Source organism: Brassica napus, unplaced genomic scaffold, assembly GCF_020379485.1.
Source record: "Brassica napus cultivar Da-Ae unplaced genomic scaffold, Da-Ae ScsIHWf_2680;HRSCAF=3438, whole genome shotgun sequence".
NCBI lineage: Eukaryota > Viridiplantae > Streptophyta > Magnoliopsida > Brassicales > Brassicaceae > Brassica > Brassica napus.
In genome coordinates this window covers 53,935-70,516 of record NW_026015968.1, presented here as the reverse complement: position 1 = coordinate 70,516, position 16,582 = coordinate 53,935, and the positions used below count along the sequence as shown (strand labels likewise).

At 38.6% G+C, this 16,582-nt stretch overlaps 2 protein-coding genes across 3 annotated transcripts; one reads left to right on the top strand and one right to left on the bottom strand.

Annotated features, from left to right (window-relative positions):
- Positions 1–187: 187 nt before the first annotated feature.
- LOC111198755 (probable serine/threonine protein kinase IREH1) lies at positions 188–6,685 on the bottom strand. 2 transcript variants are annotated; one of them, XM_022687942.2, is made up of 17 exons: positions 5,759–6,685; positions 5,411–5,454; positions 5,133–5,315; positions 3,702–5,054; positions 3,451–3,623; positions 3,063–3,306; positions 2,830–2,922; positions 2,617–2,757; positions 2,447–2,539; positions 2,099–2,294; positions 1,772–1,857; positions 1,473–1,561; positions 1,156–1,207; positions 1,024–1,080; positions 760–936; positions 576–653; positions 188–426 (listed from the first exon to the last, which is right to left on the bottom strand). In XM_022687942.2, exons 1-17 carry the CDS (start codon positions 6,462–6,464, stop codon positions 340–342), a joined length of 3,852 nt encoding a protein of 1,283 aa, XP_022543663.1. In that variant the 5' UTR covers positions 6,465–6,685; the 3' UTR covers positions 188–339. The 2 variants fall into 2 exon arrangements, with proteins under 2 accessions (XP_022543663.1, XP_048629810.1); XM_048773853.1 differs by having other exon boundaries at positions 1,024–1,207.
- A 2,526-nt stretch (positions 6,686–9,211) lies between these two features.
- LOC111199052 lies at positions 9,212–10,330 on the top strand. The gene has a single exon (XM_022688503.1). It carries the CDS (start codon positions 9,212–9,214, stop codon positions 10,328–10,330), a length of 1,119 nt encoding a protein of 372 aa, XP_022544224.1.
- The last annotated feature ends 6,252 nt before the right edge of the window (positions 10,331–16,582 follow it).

The window sequence follows — 16,582 nt, the reverse complement described above, 5'->3', positions numbered from 1 at the left end:
ATATTAAGTTATTAACCATTTCATGCTGAAAATGTTTTGAGAAGCTACGAATTATTATGTTTCTGTATGATGAGAGAATGAGTCAATGTTTTTCTTTAACGTGTTTGATTGAATTCCATTTCACTGATTTTGTTTGTTAACAATTTGTGTATAAAGTGAGATTTTGTTACACTACTAAGAGAAAAAGTAGCTTTTAGTTGTCATCATATATTGATATTTTGTCAAAATAATATTTGATCTTCTTCTGTCTCTGTGATAGATATACACCTCAGTTTTGCATTTTCATGAACGGTTTGGCTTTAAAAAGGCTTGGCTTTGGCCAAATTGTAATAAGCATTATTACTTGGGACGCGAGTTTGGTTGTGGCTCATCTTTCCAGCCTTTAGATAGAAGATCGTAGTTGATTGATGCCAACTGCGACAGATTCTGCAAAACCATGAAACGAAAGCAACTTACTTAGAGCGCTAAGTAAAAATGTACGAACATAGAACTCAAATCTTAAAATCAACAACTAAATAGACTTTGTATACTCGGTACAAAACTGGCTCTTAACAGGGAAGTCATGTGATCAGTACCTTGAACGAGAAATTACTGAAAGAGTAATCTACAGGTATGCCAGACTCCGACTCTGCTTGTCCGTCGCTTTCTTCAACCTGTGTATCACCATTTTGGTCCATTTTGGTGAAATTATTTACATTCAAAGAACATTAATGAAAGTTAAGGAGGTTGAAATCAAAGAGTGGGATCAATGAATGTTACCTCTCCCTCCTCATGACCATTGCTCGAACAACCACTGCTGCCACTCAAGCTATCAGCATCGCTATAATCTTGAACCTCACCCGATGGGAAAAATTGCTCATCAGATGTGTTCCACGAGTAGCGACTTCTGAAGTAACTAGTGTCGATTGCACTCTCTGAAGCTGGAACAAATGCAGCCTAAAGAAAACTAGCGTCAAACTTTGCATACGACATGAGGGTCCGTTTCTGCAAATCATATATCATCAAAAGAAAAAGATACAGCACCTTTTGCCTCGCTAGAGTATCCCAATTGATGTCTTTAAAGAAGACGTGCTGCTTGACCTGCGCCATGAACTTATTTTCAGTAAATACAGCAAACTGGAACAAGTCATTACAGAAAACGACATCAGTTTTTACCTCAGCAGCACCTCTAGCTCCAAGTCTCAGATGAGGATCTTCTGTTAAAAATCTAGAAAGAGAAGATGACATGACGTTACAGACAAAAACCTGTCTTTAATCTGTAGAGCAAAGATTCTATCTAGTATGGAAACAGAGTTTGAATCAAACGTCCTTAGTATGTACATTAACTATGGACGTTAGCGAAACAGATAGTTACTCAATATAGTGAGCAGAAAAGAGTTGTTCATCCGTGTTTTCTATTGCACAACTGATGATTTTGGAAGCGACCATAGTGTGAAGCGTATAATTAGAAAGAGAGAGAGAATATATTTTACCGGTCAATAATATCGTGGGCTTCAGCACTTATTTCTTCCGGGACATGAGGCCATGGTATGTTACGATTGAGAATATTGTCAAATATTTGCTACAACAAACCAAAGATAATGCAAATAAATGTTAAAAGCCAAAATGAGATGCAAGCTACTCCTTATAGAAACATAACTAATCATTTCATATGTAAGTTACAGGAGTACAAAAGCCTGTACAAAACCTAACACGGTACTCGGAGACCTTGAGAAACATATGTTCCGCACTCAAAGCATTACCAAGAAACAACATATGATTAGTCTCTCACCTGAGGTTGCTCAGCATTGAAAGGTGGAATTCCCACAATGAGTTCAAACAGAATGATTCCAACAGACCACCAATCCGCAGTTGCAGCTGAAAAATATTGCAAGTATATGTCAATTTTGTCAACTTGGCATGTGATAAACGGAACAGAAACATCTGAAACTCGGTAGTCCAGCTTTCTAATTACTAAGCACATCAATATTATGCAGAAACAGATGTGTAGAGCGTATTTTTTTCCTGGCTCAATAACCAACCCAGCCGAATACCAAGCATTCTACTCAAAAAACCATTTTTGATTAGAAGATAAATATACAGCAAGATTAGAACGCACCATGTCCTGTCCCTAAAAGAATTTCTGGTGCTAAGTAGTCAGGAGTACCCACAGCAGACCGTTTCTTGCGCCTTTCAAGTTGATGCTCGGATGTGGGTAATTGTGATTCCTCCTCATCAAGTAGAGATATCCCAGGACCAGACAGATCATCCGTGCTGTTGATGAGACCAACTTTGGAGAGCCCAAAATCTGTCAACTGCTCAATACAGTGAAACAAACCACAAAAGACGCAGTGATTCTGAGAATTTATTGCTAAGACCAGAACACAATCTCCTAATCCTCAAATAACAAGACAACCAAAGTATTCCAAAAGATGGCCGAAGAGAGTTCTAACAATCGAAAAAATACCTTAATATGACCATCATGCGCAATCAACAAATTATCAGGCTTCAAATCACGGTGAACAACACCCTCAGAATGCAAATATTCCAAAGCAAGGACCTGAAAAGAAAATTGATCATGAAATCACTTTCTAGAACTTCTACGGCATGACTCAAAAATAAGCATGCAGAACTTACCACTTCGGCAATATACACACGGACAATATCTTCCTCTAAGCAACCCAAATTTCTCAACAAAGAATACAGGTCCCCTCCATTCAAATACTCCATCACCAGATACAGGTTGTCACGACACGTGAAAGAATAGAAGAAACGTACCTGCTCAAAAGAAGTTACATTTAAAGATGTAGATCTATCCAAAGAATGTGCTTAAAGGTTAGACCTGCTCACCACAAAGGGATTGCGGACATTGATCAAAATATCACGTTCGGCTAGTATACTTTCAACAGCATTCTTTCGGATCATATCTGCCTTTTTCAGAACCTGAAGAGTATAACAGACATTACAACACAAGATTAGAGAAAATCCAACTAGAGATTTTGTCATCCACGTCATCCTAACTACAATATTTTTTCACAAAAGAAAAGAGAACTAAGAGAGAGCAAACGCAAAATATATTTTACCTTGATTGCAAATAGATCTCCCGTTGTTCTCTTTTTAGCCAAAAAAACTCTCCCAAAAGCTCCCCGACTTATTGGTTTTATGATCTCAAAATCATCTATGGATGTGCGGTCGCGCGGGTGTACTGGACTGGTCCTCAAGCCTCGAACAACATCATCTTCTAAAGGAGCATCTTCATCAATTACAGTGCTTGATAAGTCAACCTTTTCATCATCCAGAAGCTCACAGATCTGCAGATATTTCTCCCTACATAATGAAGAAATCTATACTTTCAACACCTAATATTTCTGGAAATCACAAAACATCTACAAATTACACATGAACGCAAAAAGAAGAGAGAGGGAGGGACTTAAAAGATATCTCATGCCAAAAATAACACAAGAAACTCACCGGATTAACTTTTCTATGCGAGTCCCAAAAGTTTCTACTGTAAGTGCATCAAACTTACTGCGGTCTATGACAACCCTCAGATCTCCAAGACAAGAAAGTAAAAATGGAATTGATTGTTCATCACCCGGGATGGCATCTGCTGCACATTTTGCAATGTCAGCAAGTTCGCTCATCTGCATCAAGAGTTTCTATCAGAGAAATATTTAATAAGGAAAGACAATTTATGAAGATGGAGCATAACCATCACAAACCTGTGGATATTCATCATGATCATGGAAAGTACCCTTGCCTCCTAGAATCATTTCAATTGGATCAGGTCTAGGGGTTGGAATTGGGGATCTAGGAGTCATGCTACTGGCAGATGAGGTTGTCATGCCTTGATCAGACTTGGAACCAAAACGGGTTTTACATGACATTAAGGGTAAACCTCTCAGATCATCCATAAAAACTGAATTATCAGTCTCTGGGAGACAGTCAAGCATGTCTTCTGACCCTCTCCGCGACCAATCACTCAACCTTGGCGAGAGAACATCACACTCTTGAGTCAAATTTGAATTGGATACTTTCATACCATCTGGGCTTTCTCCAGCTGCTAAGCTATCCTTATGCCTGAAGGTCTCTGCTATCTTGTCTAGAGTTCCAGCAACTGCCATAAGCCGCTCATCAACACTCAGTCCTTTCTGGTCATATTTATCAGCTAATGTACAAATTCTAGAGTGATCTTCGACATGGGTAGTGGGAACCTCCTCCTCACAGATACGGCACATTATTGAACTTTCTTCCGAAACAAGTGGCTGTTCCCCCCAGTAACCCCAAGATACATTGTGCCGATGCTTGGGGGAATGTTCATGAGAATCTTTTGCGGGAGGGCCGCTGAGAGTAGAGATAGCCGCATGTCGATTTCTAACCAGATTTGGAGGTTCAACTTTGTTATGATTCTGCTCTTCTAATGCTGGCGCTTCTTTCACAGTTTTCAGTACTGGAGTTGGAAGTTTCTTCCACGAAGACATTCTATCAATGTTTGCAGGAGATTCAGATTCTTTAAGAACATCATTTTCAGGAGGAGAGAGGGGAGGAACTGAGCGTACAACAACGTCCTCCTTCCACTGCAAACCACGCTGTTCCTGACTATAAGCTTTCTTGGTGGATGGTGGCATCTTCAAGACCTTTGCAGCACTTGAACTCCTTCCCGCTCCGCTGGGAGGTATTTTTTCTATAGAATGCAAAACTCTTGACTGACGTAGTTGTACAACTTGTTCCTCTTCTCCCCAACTTTCCTTATGAAACTGTAGCAATCTCGTACATCTGGTAAGTATAAAAAGCATCCGAGTATGAAGCTGTTTGAGAACGCCCTGAGGAAGCTCTTGACGTCTATCATCTAAATCTTGAACTATGCCTTCACACTGAAGCCAGAAATCTCCAGGAGTAGTCATAGCACAACTGCGAGCCAAAATCAGCAAGTCTTCAAATGTTTCCTCCCACTCAGGATGGCTTTCTGCATTTTTCTCAAGAATTCCCACCAGGTCCGCAGCAAATACCTTAAGGTCAGAGTTTACTTCTTCCTTTGCTTTATCAAATTTGGCCCGAATGAGAACCAATATTTCCTGGAAAAGACAGACTATTAGATTCTGCATACGGAGAAAACTCACACGGATTAATAGAGATCGGAGACTCTAGAATACCTCCACATTGTTCGACCTACGAGGCTTCCACAATGGGAAGGGACGTACACCCTTAGAGTTCAGCTCATGAGAAAAGCTTTTGATGTCACCAGGAAACCTTTTCCGAGGAGCACTGGTCATACGAAGTAAGGCTTGATAACGTGGTGATTCTGACTCTTTTGGATTTTCCCATTCATACGTATTCTAAAAAAAAATAAACATCAAGGCAAAAAGATCACTTAAGCGTAATACACAGCACAAACTACACTAAAATATCCATATGATGGAGAATGGGGTACCTCTGGGGTGCAGAAGTCTGAACTTTTAATAGGGCCAGAGCGGCCTGCGAAATACAACCATAAGAAAACTTAGTATAAGAACTGAAGAACCAACAGAAGACATACAATATCGAGATACTATTCAGAGCAAGATGTGCCAGAGGTGGTGACTGGTGATAAGCTCCAGTTATTAACACACACGGATGCTCATCCTTAAAACTAACATTCTCATAGCATAAGACTCTATCACATTACCATACCATCATACAGAAAATTCTCAAGACGTTTCTATGTTTTTAATCGAATTTAAATTGAACACCGTTTCTCCCACCAACAATTTCAAGATGTTATATGCATCAAAGGACATACCAGCTCCCGATGAGGATGCTGCATTCTGCAAACGAGATCCTGAAGGCGGCAACGTAGGGCTGAGGCTCTTCGGTGGTCCTCCAGTATCAGGAGACATACTACTATCACGATCACTCGCTTGAGCGCGACTCATGTTCTCTTCAAACCTCAGCATTACACTCCCAGCTTCCTTCTTCTTATCCCCACTACCAAATCCAGACGAACCCGAACCTAAACCCGAACCTGAACCAGAGCCAGTATCAGTAGCCATCTTCGAGAGCTTACTCGTACACAGCAGAGGCGGAGTCTTCTCATCACTCCGAAAATTGAAAACACTCTCCCGTGGCAAAGGCCCCGATCTCGTCTTGATCCGGTTCAACCCCAGAGACGACGCCATGATCGGAGAAACAAACGCCGGTCCTCCTCCGTTCTTCTTCGCCTCGGAGCTAGGAGATAAGTTCGATTTCCCGATAGAGTGAGGAGACGGAACTTCTTTTCCCTTATTCTTCTTCAAACCGTCTTTAATCGACGACGCCTGCTTACAACCGAAGCCGCCGAGGGAGCTCGGGCTATGGATCGGGGATTCATCCTTGGAAGCGGATTTGGACTTCTTCTTGTCCGATGGATTAGGAGAGTTGGAGCCGACGGATCTGGGGCTGTTGGAGCTATCCGGGCTCGAGGATCCGGATTTTTTTGAGGAGAAGAAGAGTTTGTTCTTGAACACCATTCTCGATTCAAAATACCTAATCAGGATACTAGGATCCAAGTCAAAAGTTAGTGGTCATTTACACACTCGTGACTTCGAAAGAGAACTGTCTCTGTATATTATGATTCGATTCTGTGGAGATCTCAGAGGTTCAGAGGTGCGGAAGCGACGAGGAAGAAGAAGCAGAAGAAGGAAGGCGTGACTGTAGTGGTAACCGTAGATTTAGAGTCCCCCCTAAATGTTTTTTTTTGTATAATGACTAACACAGAAAAATAGGTCAACAAATGTCAAATTCTGACTTATCATTTGACTTTTGATTAAGATTTTAAACTGATAAAACTAAATTTTCATCTGAAAAATCATTTTCCAACAGCACAAACCACCTTTTTCATTTTTTTCAAATTCGAAAAATGAAAGACAAAAGAACAAATTCGAAAAATGAAAGACAAAGGAACTAAGTAAATAAAAAGTAAAACAAATCATCATGTTAATGTGATAGAATAAATTCCTCATGAAGAAAAGATTGATGACAACTCATTCCGGAAAAGTGTTGTTAAAGGATGAGGTCATGGGTTCAAGACTCACCAAAAACCTAATTATGAAGTCAGAGAGAACTCATAATGAAACTGAAGCAACCTCGTACATTTAGTAAGTATGAAAAGCATCCGAGTGTGAAGCTGTTTGAGAATGCCAAGAGGAAGCTCTTGACGTCTATCATCCAAATCTCGAACTATCCCTTCACAACGAAGCCAAAAATCTCCAGGAGTAGTCATAGCACAATTTCGAGCCAAAATTAACAAGTCTTCAAGTGATTCCTCCCACTCAAAATGGCTTTCTGCATTTTTCTCAAGAACTTCCACCAAGTCCGCAGCAAATACCTTAAGGTCAGAGTTTACATCTTCCTTTGCTTTATCAAATTTTGCACGAATCAGAACCAATATTTCCTAGAAACGACAGACTATTAGATCCTGCATACAGCAAAACTCACAGAAGATTAATAAAAATAAGATATTCTAGAATACCTCCACATTGTTCGAAATATGAGGCTTCCATAATGGAAAGGGCTGTACACCTTTTGAGTTCAGCTCATGAGAAAAACTTTTTATGTCACTAGGAAACCCCTTCCGAGGGCCAAATCGTCCGGAGCGGCCTGCGAAGTAAAATTTGAGAAATATGAAGTGAAGAATCAACATGCGACAAACATACCGTTTAATTCATAACAAGATGGTAAAAGGTGGTGATAATGCTCATCCTTAAAACAAGCATTTATATTATATCCTACAAGCGAACATGCTCATAACAGGAACGAGACGAGCATAAGTCTCCATCACAATATTACATAAAAGCTCTCAAAGAAAAAAAAAGCTCTCAAAGCGTTTTTATGTCTTAGATGAATTAAATATAACGGATTGAGAATTTGAGACAATAACATCGTATCTGACACTAACCAAATCAATATATTATTTGTTTCTGATGAGAACATACCGACAAAACCACCAGCGGGGATCGGGTCAGGGACAAGGGTTTCATCCTTGGGAGCAGCTTCAGGCATATTTGTGTCTGATTGTATCGGAGATTTGGAGCCAACAGAAATGGGACTATTGAAACTATTGTGGCTCGAAGATCCGGATGAGAAGAAGAGTTTGTTCTTGATTACCATTTTACAATTCTGCTAGTTCAGACCAATTTACGACACTACATTCTAACTGAAAATATATTATTAATGCCTAAAACAGAAAAAAATCAACCAAATATAGTTAAGACAGAATTTGGTTGTTTGACAAAAAAAAAGACGCAGATTTCGGATTTGGCACAAGTTTTTTAATATTTTAATATAATTAATGAAAAATTCTCCTAGATGATGATGGGTTTAGATTTTGACTTTGATTAATTAATACTAGTATAAAACTTTTTTTTTAACAATCTAACTATATTAAAAGGACAATAAGGAGCCTCCTTAGGTGTGCCACGTAGTATCGGAAATTCAGACCAATCGGAAGACTTCTTTTTGCCATGTCATTCAGACCAGTTATTAATATGGGCTTGTGTATTTTTGTTAACGTCTAGAAATTTGTTATCCAGGGAGGCCCACTAAGTTGATATGTTATTGATATAGATGGTTTACTGCACTGTTTCTTAAGTTGGTAAATAAACCAAATTATTGTCCCATCGAAATCCAAGTCAAATTAAGGTTAACGAGATTTTGTTGAGAAAACGTATCACCACCTTCCTTTGCGACTGCGACCATAGGTTTTCCTCCTTGGTCTTCATTTGTTTGCCGGCTTACTGGTAACGCTTGAGCTTATTAGAGAACCCGGTTAACTTAGATTAGATTCTGGTTAAGTTTAATCATCGGTTTAGCTTCCCTTTACTAAACCGTATACAATGTATGTATAAATACAGCTCATGTACGTACATTGATAGATTGAGAAAGTATTTTTTACACTAATAACGACTTTCTTGTTATGGTATCAGAGCACATACTGAGCTTCCGCCATTGATTCTCGACCTTCGTCTTCTTCAAATCGATTCAAGGATGAGCGTTTCTGTTCGTGAGCTCACGATCGATCTCTGCCTTCGTCTCCTTCTCGATTTGATAGAACTGGTATCGCGAATCGCCTTCGTCTTCTTGATTTTGTTGCTCGATTGAATCGTTCTGTGCTGGTGATTGATATCTTGAGCTGTTACTTGCTGATTCTTTGCCGTTTTGCGTTCTCATTGATCTTGATTGATTGTTTTGCCGTTTGCTTTCAACATCACTTGATTCAATGAGTTCCACGGGTCAGCAACAGTCCGTTCCAGATCCAGCTCGTTCGATTACTGATTTGTACGAGAATCCGTACTATCTCCACTCATCGGATCATGCTGGTTTGATACTTGTTTCCGATCGTTTGTCTTGCGGTTCGGAATTTCACTCGTGGCGTCGTTCGATGAGGATGGCTTTGAATGTTCGCAATAAGCTTGGGTTTATTGATGGTACGATTCCGAAACCCTCTCCCAATCATCGTGATTCTGGATCTTGGTCAAGATGCAATGATATGGTGGCGACTTGGCTTATGAATTCTGTTTCCAAGAAGATTGGTCAAAGCTTATTGTTCATGTCTACTGCTGAATCCATATGGAAGAACTTGTTGACTCGCTTTAAGCAGGATGATGCTCCTCGATTATATGAGATAGAACAGCGTCTGAGCACTATTCAACAAGGTTCGATGGATATCAGTACGTATTATACAGAACTTGTTACTCTGTGGGAAGAATATAAGAACTATGTGGAGATTCCGGTTTGTACTTGCGGCCGTTGTGAGTGTAATGCTGCTTTGCTATGGGAGAAGATGCAACAGAAGAGTCGTGTTATGAAATTTATGATGGGTTTGAATGAAGCGTATGAGTCTACACGTCATCATATTCTCATGTTGAGGCCCATTCCAGATATTGAGGATGTGTTTAACATGGTGGCACAGGATGAACGACAGAAGTCAATTAAACCATCTACACGAGTAGATAATGTTGCTTTTCAGAACACTGGTCCAATTGAGTCTGCAGTCAACGTTCAGGATCCTAGCTACTACACTGGTCCATTTGATAATGCAGCTTATGCTGCAGCATATCAAGGCAATCGCTTTTCTCAGAAGCCTGTCTGTACCCATTGCAAACGTCACGGCCACACTGTTCAGAAGTGTTATAAACTTCATGGTTATCCTCCCGGGCATAAACTACATCAGATGACTTCGTCGTCTTCACGTGGTCCACAACAACAGTCTACTCCTAAGCCTCAGTTTCCTCCACAGAGCCAGTTCCAACAGAATCAATCGACTAATGTGGCTAATGCTGTTGCTGCTCCTAATCCTTCTTTGGATCTAAATCAGTTTACTACGGATCAGGTTTAGAGCTTGCTAGCACAACTGATGGCTCAAATAAGAGTTGGTGATAAGCAGTCTTCTCAACAACCAACTGGTACTATTACTGAACACGGTTTCATGGCGTCTACCTCTACTGCTGGTAAGGTTTCGATTGTGTTTCCTTCAACCAACCTTCGTTTTGAGAATCACATTTTAACATTCCAACATCATTGCCTTTCGACTTTATATTCCATTTTACCATATGGTTGTTGGATTGTCGACAGTGGTGCCACTAGTCATGTATGTTCTGACTTGAGTTTGTTTAGTGAAGTGTGTCCTGTTTCAGGTGTAACAGTCTCTTTACCTAACGGCACTAGTGTTCCAATCAGTCACACGGGGACAGTGCATATTTCGGATACACTTACACTTCATAATGTTTTGCATGTTCAGAGTTTTAAGTTCAATTTGATGAGTGTCAGCTCTTTGCTTCAAAACCGTGATTTGTCTACTCATGTTTACTATGACTCTTGTTTCATACAGGACCATATTCGGGACTTGACGATTGGTAAAGGGTCACTTTTGCATGGTCTTTACATTTTGGAGCCTCAGTTACATGCTAAAACAAATTCTTTCTGTGGATCTTTGGTTGATGGAACTCTGTGGCATCAACGTCTAGGACACCCTTCATTAACAAAACTGCATCACATTCCTGGTATCCCTTTATCGTCTAAAGTCAACACAACACCTTGTACTATCTGTCCTTTAGCTAAACAACGTAGTTTACCGTTTGTATCTGGTCCAAAGTTGTCTGTAAACCCATTTGATCTTATACATATAGACATATGGGGTCCTTTTTCGGTTGAATCTATAGAAGGTTTCAAATATTTTCTTACAATAGTTGATGATTGTACTCGTGTTACTTGGTTGTATATGTTGAGGAATAAAAGTGATGTTAAAACAGTTTTCCCAACTTTTTTAACTCATGTAGAGACTCAATTCAAGACTATTGTTAAGAAAGTTAGAAGTGATAACGCACCTGAGTTGGCTTTCAAAGACCTCTTTCTTTCTAAGGGTATTATTCATCAATTCTCATGTGCTTATACACCACAACAGAACTCTATCGTTGAACGAAAACATCAACATTTGTTAAATGTTGCTCGTGCATTACTCTTTCAGTCTAACGTTCCTCTTGCATATTGGTCTGAATGTGTTCTTACTGCTGTCTTTTTGATCAATAGAACACCATCCTTGTTGCTTGATAAACTGTCTCCTTACGAAATACTTTTTAAGAAAGCTCCGGATTTTACTTTTTTACGATCGTTTGGTTGTCTTTGCTATGTTTCGACTTATCTTAAAGATCGTAACAAGTTTACTCCCCGTGCAAATCCATGTGTGTTCATTGGTTATGCAACTGGTTATAAAGGGTATAAGGTTCTTGATTTGCAAACCAATATTGTGAGTGTTTCTAGAAATGTCGTTTTCCATGAAACAACTTTTCCTTTTACAAATGTGAAATCATCTGAATTGCCTCTTGATTTGTTTGGTCCTACTATCTTACCTATGCCTATACCTGTTGCATTGGATGTTAGTTCTTCATCTGACTTTGTGCTGCATGACACACTGTCCTCGCATAATACATCGTCTTCTAGTGCCCCTTTAGCACAAGAGACTGTTGCAGCTGATGCAGTGCCGACTTCATTGATCAATACTCGGCCAAGACGTCATACTAAAACACCAGGTTGGCTTTCTGAATATCATTGCAACCTTCTTTTTAATCCTACTCCACTTAATCCTCATATTTCAGAAACCTTTGATACTGCCATTCCCTTTCCTTTGTCCTCTGTTCTCACTTATTCCAAACTTAATCCTCAATATAAAAATTTTACCCTTTCCTGCACAATCGAGACTGAGCCTCATACATTTAAAGAGGCTGTGCGACATGTGGTTTGGAATAATGCCATGGGTGTTGAGATTACTGCTTTGGAAACTAAGGAGACATGGATCATCGTGACGTTACCACCAGGGAAGCATGTCATTGGCTGTAAGTGGGTATTCACCATCAAATATAATCCTGATGGCACCATCTTGAAGTATAAAGCTCGCTTGGTTGTCAAAGGTTATACGCAGCAAGAGAGAATTGACTACATTGATACATTCTCTCCGGTGGCTAAACTTGCAAGTGTTAAGTTGATTTTGAGTTTGGTAGCTTGCTTTGGTTGGAAGTTAACGCAAATGGATGTTACCAACGCGTTCTTACATGGTGATCTTGACGAGGAGATCTACATGAGTTTACCACTTGGCTATACACCTTCAAATGGAGTTCCTCTACCTCCAAACCCGGTATGCAAATTGCGTAAGTCTTTGTATGGCCTAAAACAGGCATCGAGACAGTGGTATCATTGTTTTTCGAAGGTGGTTTTAGCTGCTGGATTTACTCAGTCTCCAGTGGATAACACTCTTTTTGTTCGGAAGACTTCGACCTCGTTCACAGCATTGTTGGTATATGTTGATGATATATTGATTGCATCCAACAATGATGAGGCTCTGAATGAACTGAAGACAGCGTTACATTTGGCTTTTGAGATCAAGGATATGGGCGCTCCTCGATTCTTTTTGGGTTTGGAGATTGCACGCAATTCATCTGGTATCTCTCTGTGTCAGAGGAAGTATGCATTGGACATTCTTTCTTCTACTGGAATGCTAGCGTGTAAGCCCGTCTCTGTTCCAATGGATCCTTCCGTGCATCTTCGTAAGGATACTGGTACTCTTCTTCCTTCTGCAAAGCCGTATCGTGAGTTGATTGGACGACTTTTATATCTCACAATCACAAGACCTGATATCACCTTTGCTGTGAACTATTTGAGTCAGTTCCTCTCTTGTCCCACAGACGTTCACTTACAGGCTGCACATCGGGTCTTGCGATATCTAAAGTCCAATCCAGGCCAGGGTTTATTTTACTCTGTTGATTCTGATATCTGCTTAAATGCTTTTGCGAATGCTGACTGGGCTACTTGTCCAGACTCACGACGATCAATATCTGGTTTCTGTGTGTATCTTGGCAAATCATTGATCAACTGGAAGTCCAAGAAACAACAAACCGTGAGTAGAAGCAGCACTGAAGCAGAGTACAGGAGCATGGCACTTGCCACTTGTGAGTTGATATGGCTTCATCAGCTCCTGAAAGATTTAAAGATCACGGTCACTACCTCTGCGAAGTTGTTCTGCGATAACAAGTCCGCTATTCACATTGCTCACAATCCGGTGTTTCACGAACGCACGAAACATGTCGAGATAGATTGTCATACTATCCGTGATCAGATCAAGAATGGCTTCATGCGGCTCTTTCATGTCTCCACCAACAATCAGCATGCTGATATCTTGACAAAGGCGCTACACCCGGGTCCATTTCATTCACTACTTCGACGTTTCTCCATTTCAAACCTCTTCTCTCCTTCTTCGCCTTCGGTTTGAGGGGGGTGTATTAGAGAACCCGGTTAACTTAGATTAGATTCTGGTTAAGTTTAATCATCGGTTTAGCTTCCCTTTACTAAACCGTATACAATGTATGTATAAATACAGCTCATGTACGTACATTGATAGATTGAGAAAGTATTTTTTACACTAATAACGACTTTCTTGTTAGAGCTTTTATCCGATTGATTCTGTAACTCATGATAGTTATTGCATTTAAACACATCTACCCACTACTTTGTCTTCAATTCTTCATCTTCTTAATCAACTGATCTTAGTCCTATATAAATAGAGTCATCACGAGTTTCTCTCACAACCTCCTCTTCCTGTTCTAATTGTAACTTTTCATCTCACAAAAATACAAGGTTCTAAAAATGGTGTCGCCAGACTGTTGTCACTCTTGCTCTGTATTTCTGGAAGGCAATAAATATCAAAAAAGAAGGGAAACTTATGGGTATCGACATGGTCTTGGTGGATGAAAAGGTACTTGATAATCCATTAATTTTGTAGAAGCTTATAGGTTGTGAAAAAAATAGTTTTCTTATGTTTTTCCAAAACTGAAAAATGTTTTAATGTTTACATTATGCTGGACCGCAGGCAACTCTGATTCAGGCTTCAATCAGAATTGAGTGCACCGACTCGACACGTTCCGGCACCACAATTTACTAGGCTCTTTATGAGCTACATGGATTCGATGTTACTAGGAGTAACCACAATTTCAAGCTTGCAGAGACACCTGTTTCCATCCGATTCAACGACAAAACCAAATCACTGAGATTGCAGCAACACTCAACCCTTTCCCTTACGAGATCATCCGGTTGACCAGCTGCTCTCGCTTGCCATCACCAACACCGAGTTACCAGGTTTGTCTCCTACCCATTTTCCAACGCTGTCCTCTTGGTATTGCTGTAAAAATCTTTGTTCCCCCTGTCCTATGCAGATGTGGTTGGTGAAGTCAGGAGAAACAGCAGTAGAAAACAAAGAGACTAAGAAGAGGCAGAAAAGATGGAGAAGAAACTCTGCAGCAAGGAGGGAGAAGATGGGGATGACTGAGGAATTGATAGTAACCGCTTCTATATTATTAACACAAACACAAAATTTTGTAAGCTCGATTTGCCACTCACTTTACTATGAAGGCTTTCTGATTCTCTCCAATTAAACTAATTGATGATCGCTAGCACGCTATGATGGATCATCCCATGATTCTCTGGTTTCTTCTTTCACCGCTTTGGCTGCATGCTTTAACAAAATCTGTTTTAACTTTCGTTAATCTTTTTTGTAATGCACGACTGTAATGATTATTAATTGGGCTTCTCTGGATTTAACTAAGAAAACACTGACATGAGCTGGACTGTACTGCTTTTTTTTAATAGAATGACATATTTTTTAAAAAAAAACACAAACATTTTCTATTTAAACCATTGACGAGCATGATATTTTGCTTTATTAATAAGCGAAGTGAGGAAGTGAGGGTAGCTCTTGGAGAAAATGTTTGTATTTTTGTTTTTCTTGAGTAAGAATTTGTGTAATAGTCTGATATGACATATTTAAAAAAAAAACACAAACACAAAGACCCACGTTTTTTTTATCAACGTTAGAACAATTAAGTTATAAGACTTACAAATAGAAAACAACTTTGGATACTTAACACTGGTGTCCTGCAGAATTAATATTGTTATCGTTTTGAACAGCAACGAGAAGTGGAATTGAAAAATAAAGTTTAACACCAAATTTTGTGCCATGGTTGAAAATGCCCTTAGGCCATCTCCAACAAGACATCAAAATACCAAATTTGGTGTAATTTCATCTCCAACAACACACTAAAATTGACATCATTCCACCAAATTTAGTATAATGTGAATAGTGTTACACCAAATCACACCAAATCTTTAAAATACATATTTTAATATGTTTCATTTAAAAATATAGTTTAATTACTATCAAATTTATAATTAAATATAAATATATTGTATTATTTGTATTTTTTCACATTTGGTGTAATAATATTCATCACATAAAATCTCTAAAATACATTTTAATATGTTTCATTTAATAATAGATCCATTACTATCAAATTTGTAATTAAACATAAATAATATTATTATTTGTATTTTTAGTTTATTTCACATAATTAAAATTAAATTTTTATTTTTTAATTTTATCTTCAAAATAAATCATTAAATAACTATTATTATTTATCACTTACAAATAGTAAAATATAAATCTAATCTAGATGTAACAAAATAATTATTTATCAATTACAAATATTAGAAATATAAAAATTTTAAAACTGAAAACATCAAATAATATATAGTATTACTTTTGGTGTAAGATTTGATGTCATTGTTGGAGATGATAAAAAAAACATCAAGTAATTTTAACACCAAATTTAGTGTTATTGTTGGAGATGCCCTTAGTAATGTTGTGTTTTCTTTCTTTTTGTTTTGGATTATGATACTTCTTATTTTTGTCTGATATACCTGCAAAATAGGTTTGTTTAGTTACAAAGAGAATTTGATTGAAAATTTATATTACTGGAGACAACATTAAGCAATATAAATTAAGTTTTTACATTTTAACATTTTGACAAAAAAAATTAAGTTTTTAACATTTTCAATAACCTTTCACACTAAATTATATGTTTAAAGATATGGTCTCTTTTTAACTATAAAGTAATATAGTAACACTGCTTTCACAATTATCACACTGAGAGATACCTTTAGAAACTACACATTTTTAAAACTTAATTTTGGTAAACTAATACAGTATTGGCTGAAGGTATAAGTCTCAATGTTTAAGTCTTCAAGAACGATGGCAAAGACACGAATG

Bases quoted from the DNA above. Each gene is read 5' to 3' on its own strand.
- LOC111198755 (XM_048773853.1), bottom strand. From the start codon at position 6,464: ATGGTGTTCAAGAACAAACTCTTCTTCTCCTCAAAAAAATCCGGATCC. The intron at 2,758-2,829 runs GTGAGCAGGTCT...TCTTTTGAGCAG, and splicing joins ATGTCCGCAATCCCTTTGTG to GTACGTTTCTTCTATTCTTT. The intron at 427-575 runs GTACTGATCACA...ATGGTTTTGCAG, and splicing joins TCAGTAATTTCTCGTTCAAG to AATCTGTCGCAGTTGGCATC.
- LOC111199052 (XM_022688503.1), top strand. From the start codon at position 9,212: ATGAGTTCCACGGGTCAGCAACAGTCCGTTCCAGATCCAGCTCGTTCG.